Below are 9,596 nucleotides of genomic sequence, written 5' to 3'. Positions count from 1 at the left end.
TGAGAACCATCACTATAAAATGCAGTTTGGAGTTTGGGGTGTGCTGTTCAAGTTAAATATAAATTTACCAAGATAAATTAAAGCATAAAAGGTGTAGGCAGACCAGTGCCATCAGTATGAAGTGCAGTTTGGTGACTGGCCATAGTAGTTCAATCAGTATAGCAATTTTAGTTGTTCAATCTTGTAAAATATCCTGTTTTTGGTTTGTCATTGTGGAGTGTTATATAGATTGACAAGAGTTGAGTTTTGCAAACCAGGAAAAGTCAAATCAGTTTGCAAACTACAAAAGGATCTGAACCCTGAAACTTAAACTCTGTATGCATTGTCAGGTTGGACTAACTCATGGTGCTCAGTTTTGCAAAAATGCTTTGCGAAGCTATAAACATGCATGTATGTATGTAAAATGTGAGAGAATGGTTTAAAGCCTTAATGTGTGTGTTTGTGTGTGTTTGTGTGTGTGTGTGTGGGGTGGGGGGTGGGGGTGCTGTTTTATGCTGTCCATAAAGTCACTTTTACAGTGTTCATGATCAGCATAAATGGCCAAAATGTGGGTAGTCTTATGCTGAGTCAGTCATTTGATGCTGAATAAACATTTAAGTCAAAACTGGAATTCTAATGATGCTGTATAGCTTGGCTTTAACATCCAAGCTGTGAATTTGATAGGCTGTTTCATGTTTAACTCTTCTTGATAGTGTCAGAATGTGATTGAGTTATGTGCTTTGCTTTTCAACCCCCTATTTAAATAGAAGCATCTAGTTACATCTTTAGCCAACTTAACATTTTTCAGTGTCAAAGTCTTTTGCTTTGCAACCTGAGTTGTCTGGAACATTACAGTGTTTTACAGGATTTTATAATATAATGTAACTTAGATCAGGCCCAGGCCAACAGGATATCCTAGAGGCCAGGTAAAAAAATCAGTGGAGGTATTGTTTTAAAAACCTTGATACATGTTTCCAACAACTTTCATGATTTGTAGACAATATTATAAAATACTCCCACAAAACTATTACACACATGAGTGGGATAAAATATCCAATATTACAATGGGATTAAAGTCAATGATTTTCCTTTTATGCAAAAATATTTGTACACACCTCCTGAAGCTGTGCTTGTAAAAAATGAGTAGCCAGAGTCTCATCTGCATCTGGTGCACAAGAAACCAGTAAGCATAAAGGGCATAAATGGTATACCAGCTTATTATAGATGTTGAATAGGTGTACCTAATAATTTGATTACTGTGTATGTACAGCAGGTAAAATAAGTTTTGAACATGTCATCAATCTTCTAAGTAAATATATTTCTAAAGGTGCTATTGACATGAAATTCTCACCAGATATTGGTAACAAGCCATCCAATCCACACATGCAAAGACATCAAACCATAGATATTCATAAATTAAGTTATGTGTAATAATGAGAAATGACACAGGGAAAAAGTATTGAACACATGATGAAAGAGAAGTGCAAAAAACCATGGAAAGTCATGACATCAGCTGAAATCTATCAATAATTATAAAGCAACCCTGTCACTTAGTGCAAATTAATATCAGCTGGTTCAACTGATGGCCTATAAAAAGGTGTCTCATTTCCAAGGTGCCACACAAGAAACATCTCACGATGGGTAAAACCTGTGAGCTCTCGCAAGACTTTCGTAACCTTATTGCTGCAAAACATACTGATGGCATTGGTTACAGAATAATTTCTAAACTACTGAAGGTTCTGGTGAGCACTGTTGGGGCCATAATCTGGAAGTGGAAAGAACACCATTTCACCATAAACTGGCCACGACCAGGTGCTCCCCGCAAGATTTCAGACAGAGGAGTGAAAAGAATTATCAGAAGAGTTGTCCAGGAGCCAAGGACCACCTCTGGAGAGCTACAGAAAGACCTGAAATCAGCAGGTACAATTGTTTCAAAGAAAACAATAAGTAATGCACCCAACCTCCATGGCCTGTATGCATGCTCACCACGCAAGACTCCATTGCTAAAGAAAAAGCATGTTGATGCGCATTTAAAGTTTGCTCAACCAACAACATTTAGACAAGCCTGTGAAATACTAGGCGAATATAGTCTGGTTGGATGAGACTAAAATTGAACTCTTTGGCTGCTATGATACACAGCATGTTTGGAGGTCAAAAGGCTTTGCATATCACCCGAAAAACACCATACCAACAGTTTGGAGGTGTGAATATCGTGGGAATAAGTTTGGAGGTGGGAATATCATGGTGTGGGGCTGTTTTTCAGCATATGGAACTGGCATGCTTCATATAATTGAAGGAAGGATGAATGGACAAATGTACCAAGACATTCTTAATAAAAAATCTGCTGCCATCCACCAGGATAATGAAGCTGAAACAAGGGTGGACATTTCAGCAAGACAATGATCCCAAACACAGCCAAGGAAACTCTCAATTGGTTTCAGAGAAAGAAAATAAAGCTGCTAGAATGGCCCTGCCAATCACCTGACCTGAATCCCAATTGAAAATCTATGGAAGGAACTAAAGCTCAGAGTTCATAGAAAGAGCCCACGGAACCTTCAGGATATGAAGAGTGTTTGTGTGGAAGAATGGGACAAAATCACACCTTTTCTACGAAGTATTAAATAAATTTCAGTAAGCATGTTCAATACTTTTTCCCTGTGTCATTTCTCATTATTACACATAACTTAATTTATGGACATCTATGGTTTGATTTCTTTGCATGTGTGGATTGGATGGGTTGTTACCTACATCTGGTGAGAATTTCATGTCAATAGCACCTTTAGAAATATATTTACTTAGAAAATTGGTGATGTGTTCAATACTTATTTCACCTGCTGTATAATAACTATAGTTTGGAATAATATTTAGCTTTCTTTTTTTCCCCCTTTTTTACTTTATGCTTTATGTTGAATTCCTACTGTACCAAATCTTAAGGTAATAATGATAAGCTCATGTTCGACATGCATAGACTACTGAAAGGTTCCAGCTGATTTTTAACTTTTCTGAAGTACCAGCACATTTTCACCAAAGATAAAACTTCAACCACATCTGTAAAGTAAACCTACATAAAGAAGGAACTGTGACAGACTACTGCCACCTTCAGGTTTAGTGCCTCCCAGCAAGAAAGAGAATCTCTGATGACTCTGGTAAGCAAAATTAAGAAAATTATGAAGTAACTTTTATCTATTCCAATGTGTTTGTAATGTTTTTATTATTTTTTTAAATTCAAAATATACCCTTCATGCTTACATGGTTATGGCACATAATGCGAATAGTGGAAAGTGCTTGATGTGACCAGGGATGTTTCAAATACACACATTCATTAACAAAATGATATAATACAAGAAGGTGAGATGACTGGGGTAACTCCACACAACCAATGCAACACATTCCAGATAATGTATATTCCGCTCTCTATTTTAGATCCCAGTTATACTTTATACTACAGCTTTTTTGCTTTAGGTTGTCTTTACTGTTTTGTTTTTTTTTAAAGTGTGGAGGGGTCTGTGGCTAGTGATTTATAGATAACCCATGGATGTTTTACTTAGCATGCTTCTTGTAAATTGAAATATACTCTTTTACGTCATCAGGGGAACCTAGCACAATAGGAACCCTCTGGTGTATGTTCTCAGGCTGGATATCCAGTACATTCCTGTCTCCAGTGGTGGCCATTCCTCCTGCCTGCTCCATGATGAAGGCCATAGGATTGCACTCATAAAGCAGCCTCAGCTATGGCCCCATCAACCAGAGAAACGAGCCCGTGTCAATGAAACCAATCAGAGAAATAAGATAGTCAGTGAAACCAAACAGAAAGTTGCTTCACAACTAACCATTAAGTCAGAGGAGACATAATTATGTACCCCCAATCAATGAAAGTTGTGGATTCAGGCTTATCTGACATGAGCTCTCACACAGCTAATTTCAGCCATGTTGTGTTTTTTTTTTTTTTTTTTTATTACATTAGACTTGCTCTTTGCATTTTTCTGTATCATCCTGACATCTCCCACCTTGCCCTTTGGACTTTTGACGTTAGCTGGATACAGGAAGATCCCTCCATAGACCAGTGTCCTGTGAACATCAGCTACCATGGATCCCACATAGCGTCCTCCATAGGGTGAACTGCTATCCTGCAGACAAAACACAACACAATAATTAGGACATTAGGTATACAGAAAGGTGTGATCATTAATTTCACACTACATGTATAGGAGTTACAGTGCTCTAGTTTGGGCTATCAAATTGCGTTAGAATGAAGCACTCACTTTTACATATTGGCGATATGAATCTCTGAAAAATGGCATTTTACCTCTGGGAATTTTTTCTTTTGTAGATACTCTGTGACATCTGGGTAAAAATGCTGAGCATAGCCTTCGTTAAGACTGTAGATCTTTCCCTTCTTCTTAATCTTAACATCCCGGTCCACCAAAATAAATTCCCCAATAGCCTAGTGATGTAGAACGAGATGGTTAGGGGAAGATGAGGTGTAGGTAAATTAATCAAACAAAATTTTAGAGAGGTAAATTGCCAGATTTGCATTTAAATTTTAAATAAAAGTTAAAATAACCTTTTTCTTACACTTTGTTGACAAAGATTTATAAAAGTAATAATTTACAGTAATAATTTATCAATGTTAACCATTATCTAGTCCTAGAAAGGTGAAAATGGTAATGGAAATGAAGGTGGAAATGGCAATGAGAATTAACTCACTGGGTCGAGCATGAAGCTGTTGACCCCTGCACCTGTGGAGAGAACCAGCATGGTGGCACTGCCATAGAGGGCATAACCAGCAGCAACAATGTTTCTACCAGCCTGCAAAGCATCCTTCTCTGTGGGTTCACTGTCATTGTCCTGAAACATGCACACACACCCCACTGTCATTGTTCTGAAACCTACACACATGCCCTACTGTCATTGTTCTGAAACCTACACACATGCCGTACTGTTATTGTTCTGTTGCAGATGTGAACTATTAGCCCAACTAAGCTATTTCTTTCATGTTTTTTTTTTTTCAAGATTAGACTGGTAAAGTTTTACTGACAGAATGCTGTTTAAAATAAACTTCATATCCAAAGTAACGCGTTTTGAATTGTCTGTATAGTCTTTAAATAATACCTTTCTGTAAATGGCAAAAATAGTTCCAATTGATGCTAGACAGTCGATGTTTGAAGATCCATCCAGAGGGTCAAAGCAAATTACATATTTACCCTAGAAGAGAAAGATGGTGAAGGTCACTGCTGCGTGTTTTATGCACCATAATAATGTACACAACTACTATTTTAAAATAGATTATGTTTAGTCTAATCCAGAGATAAGACAAAAAGTAATTCTATTAGAAACTCACCAAGACCTCCCAGTTCAAGTTATGGATTTCTTGAACAAAATCATGTATGTGCTATTAAATTCAGGAAACCTTGCAAAACCCTACAGTTCTATTCAAAATGTTCAACTTAGGAATTTTTTAAGTTTAGCCCTCTGAGCTAAATTTTATTACTTTAGCAGTTCTTTGTATGTGCACTCTCAGCCTCACCAATTGTCAATTTTCACTGGATTGGGTTGGAATTTTACTGAAAATCCAAGAAACCCTAAAGATAATGCATTCAAGTAAATGCATTAAATGCATCAAATGATGATAATTTTTCAACCAAATGAAGAATCAAGAAGAATCAAAAATGAATATTGCCTAGTTTTCACTTTCTTGAAACCAAATTTTGTTTCTGTGTAGCATTAGTACAGTTCTATCATATCTATACGTTATTTGGTTTTGCAAAAAAAAAAAAAAAAAAAGGGAATGCCACAGATCTTTCCTATTAGATGTAAACTGTTTTATGGGAAATGTTAATATTCATTGTCTATATGAAAGATTTAAAAATGTTATTTTACTCAGTCATTTAATACTTTTATGTAAAAGAGCATTTCTTAAACTTGTAATGGTGGGCAAAGCGAAAGAAACATGAAATATTACATTTTATAAATTTAAATGTTATTGAATCTTAGAAATATAAGTGGGAGGTACATTGATGGGATCACACTACTGTTTCTGAAGAAAGCTATATTTCACCAAAAAGTACTTCTGGTAATGCAAACAAAATGTGGCATCATCTTCCAAGTCAGAATAGCCACTTGTCAAATTCAGTAGTTCCTTGTCTGTTCCCAAACTGGCCAAACATTTTTGCAATAGAGTGGGGCTCCATGAGCTCACTGTCATGTCAAACTGTGTAATGATGAAATTAATTTGGATTTCACACTTTTATATACTTCTGAGTATTAACAATCCATTCTGCAATCAGCCTAAACTTGTACCAGGTGGGATTAGCCCAGACTGTTTTTTCTAATACTATTAGTTGATGATGTGAGAAATTAGTTTATATAATTTGCTTACAAGCTATAACTTGTTAATACCTTGATCCCAATGGAAATTAAGCTCAGTGGGTATCACACAGAGATAGAAAACCCTGAAGTCATTATAGTACAAATATCTATTAAATAAAATTACATAATGAATATTATAGCCAGAACAAAATTATGAAAAAACTCTATTTTCCAATGATTATTGAATGATGGAGTAATATTTTTATTCTTTTATATATTGAGAATGAATATTAACACGTTCACATTTCCCAAAAATGTTTCAAGGAAATTGGAATAATCCCTCTTGGGAAAAGACTCTTATAGTCCAAATATCTTTACTATATTTAGCAAGATCTGTGGCACTCAATATTTTATGCAGCACCAAATAACTTCTAGATGTAATAGAATTATATTAATACTACACAGTAACACAATTTTAAAAGTTAAAAACTAGTGGAAAGGAAAGTGATTGGGTAAAAATTATTTATGTCTATTAATCACCTCATTAATACATCCCTTACTTCAGGTTATGTTCCTTCAGCTCTCAAAACCTGAGCTATAATTACCATTCTTAAAAAACCTGGACTTAAAGCGCACTCCTTGATAATTACTGGTCCATTTCCAATCTCACCTTTCTAGCCAATGTATTAGAAAGGATTGTAGCCTCTCTGCAGTCTTTCTGAAATACCCATCCTCTAATCAAACCTTTCCAATCTGATTTCTGCGCACTGAGGCAGCCCTCAATGATTTTCTCTCTACTGATTCTGGTCACCTGAGTATTCTCCTCCTTCTAAGTGCTGCATTTGATGGAGTTAATGATAACATACTCATCGCCCGCCTTTCAAACATTGGAATTACTAATACGGATCTTGATTGGTTCACCTCCTATATTTCTAATAGATCACATTTTGTCACTTGGCTTCAAAACTATGTAAAACATTACCTCAATCTCAGTCACAGTCTCTGCTCTTCACTTTCCTTTTTCATCATTTTTTTTTTCTGTTAACAGTTCTTAATTGGTGTTAAATGTGTCAATATGTATTTTTATTGTTCGTTTTTCTCTATCTGTACTGTTATTCTAAAGCGACCTTTTGAGTTTGAGAAATGCACTATATAAATTAAATGTATTATTTTTATTATTAATTTGATTACTGCAAAACATTCATCAACAAATATCATCCTTAGGATTTATTGGATGTTCTGTACAAATGTAATCCAATCCAGTGAAAAATTGGTGAGACTTGTATAATAAGCCTCTATGTCTTAAACATAAAGAATTGCCAAAGTGGTTAAATTTAGCTCAAATGGCTAAACTTCAAAAATTCATAACTAAAGAAAGTATTTGGAGTAGAGCTATAGGATATTGCAAGATTTCATTAATTTAATTTCTGTCATTTTTTTTTTTTTTCAAGAAAATCCTATGCCATGAACTGGGAGGTCTAGGTAGGTTAGTATGGAATGACACCAAAATAAGTGGAACAGTGTGGAGTGCATGAATTTTTTTTTCACAGAGTGATTCATATAAGAATATGCAACCACACACACACACACACACACGCACACACACATACATACTCACCCTTCTTTCTGGCTCTACAATAATGGCTTTCTCATTCTCCTCAGAAACCAGCACACAAGAAGTAAAGGAAGACTTGATCATGTTGATGACCAGGTCATTGGACAAGACATCCAGTTTCTTTACTTGGTCTCCAGTTACGTTTGTGCTTCCTGCAATGCCATACCTGAGAGATATTGAGGCATAATGAGACAAATATAGCAAAAGAATGGGAGAGACAAAGTGATTAGCCACTAAAAGCCATTTTAATGGAAACCTATGTCATGCAGACCACTAAAGTTTTGTTGTAGCGCCATTGTTACTGCAGTCTATCAAAGGAGGTCAGAAACTTTGACCCCTGTTTGAGGCATCAACAAAGGTCTAATCATAGCTATCAGTATTAGATTTGATTGCAAAAACGTATCTAGACAATATAGTAAATAGGTCAGCATTTTAACACACTATACCATTTAAATGTCATAATAATGGAAGTGCACAATCCCAGGGCAGAACTCAATACTAATAATATGTATTAATAAAAAGTAATATGTGGCAATCCTTAAAATATTTATATAATAGTAAAATAATTTATAGTTATTTTCTAGAAAATGTTGTGCAGAACATAATGTACAAAACACTCTGCAACAAAAGTTTTGTATCTGGTCCTAATCTATCAGCATCTATCTGTATTGTCTGAAAGATCATACTTTGTTTGTGTGTGTGTATGTATGTGTGTGTGTGTGTGTGTGTGTGTGTGTGTGTGTGTGTGTTTAAATAAGTCTAATAAAGACCTTGACAAAATAGTGATACAATAATCTTCATTCTGACATGTATAAATTATCATGCATAATTTATGTGCCTGTGTATTTTTTGAATAAATGAATGTGTGTGCAAACGTGTGAGTCTGTATACGGCAGAGACCTACAAAAATTATGAAGGATGATTAGTAGTTTGCCATAATGATCACAGCAAAAGCTCCTTCACAAAGTTATACATAAATTAAGAAAAAGGTGTTATCAGCTACCACCAGTATTTTGCATTTCTTTCCTACAATGCAAACTCACAAAAAGAGGAACCCTTACTACTCTACAGAACTGCATTTGCTCCTGCATATACACCTCCAAAGAAAAAGTTTTAACAACAAGAGTTAATCAGTAACAGAGTTTGTGGCAAAGTATATTCAGAAGACTTGCTCAACATTGACTGATGTTACAAGCTGGCTTGTTTCAAGTTGGCTAATACTGCAAATGAAATAAAACAAATTGTATTAATACATTGCTATATTGCATACAACATATATTAAAATGCAACCAAAAGTATACAGAGCTGGTAATGACACCGTATCAATTATCACCACGTTTCATATATGATGATTAATTGCAAGTGATTCATAATTAGAATCTAGGTTATTCTAATGTATATTAGTGTACATATTAGAGTATAATTTCATGTTGCAAAAAACAAATAATAGGTGACACTTACAAGTTAGCAATTCCTGCTTTTCTGACAGCAGAGGAGATAGCTTTAATGGCTGTGCACATAGAATTGAGCAGCGTGGTCAATTCTCCTGTCCCCTTGGCCTTCCGACCCTCTTCCAGGACAAACCTGGTCAGTGTAACCACATTGGTGTCGAAGGCGCCTCGATCTGACATTGTGAGTTGTGGTTTGTAGAGGTACAATGTAGTTTGTACTACAAATCAGACACTCAGCTATA

General features: G+C 35.4%; 1 protein-coding gene across 1 annotated transcript; it reads right to left on the bottom strand.

Annotated features, from left to right (window-relative positions):
• Positions 1-2,796: 2,796 nt before the first annotated feature.
• Positions 2,797-9,596, bottom strand: fbp1b (fructose-1,6-bisphosphatase 1b). The gene is made up of 7 exons (XM_027007947.2): positions 9,365-9,596; positions 7,907-8,069; positions 5,092-5,184; positions 4,687-4,827; positions 4,286-4,423; positions 3,987-4,106; positions 2,797-3,708 (listed from the first exon to the last, which is right to left on the bottom strand). Exons 1-7 carry the CDS (start codon positions 9,532-9,534, stop codon positions 3,520-3,522), a joined length of 1,014 nt encoding a protein of 337 aa, XP_026863748.2. The 5' UTR covers positions 9,535-9,596; the 3' UTR covers positions 2,797-3,519.

This window comes from Electrophorus electricus, chromosome 5, assembly GCF_013358815.1.
Source record: "Electrophorus electricus isolate fEleEle1 chromosome 5, fEleEle1.pri, whole genome shotgun sequence".
Taxonomy (NCBI): domain Eukaryota; kingdom Metazoa; phylum Chordata; class Actinopteri; order Gymnotiformes; family Gymnotidae; genus Electrophorus; species Electrophorus electricus.
The sequence above is the reverse complement of the archived record's forward strand: the minus strand, read 5'-3'. Positions and strand labels throughout refer to the sequence as shown.

Coding starts and splice junctions, on each gene's coding strand:
- fbp1b (XM_027007947.2), bottom strand. CDS start 9,534: ATGTCAGATCGAGGCGCCTTCGACACCAATGTGGTTACACTGACCAGG. Junction 8,070..9,364: donor AAAGCAGGAATTGCTAACTT/GTAAGTGTCACC, acceptor AATATCTCTCAG/GTATGGCATTGCAGGAAGCA. Junction 3,709..3,986: donor TCAAAAGTCCAAAGGGCAAG/GTGGGAGATGTC, acceptor ATGGGGCCATAG/CTGAGGCTGCTTTATGAGTG.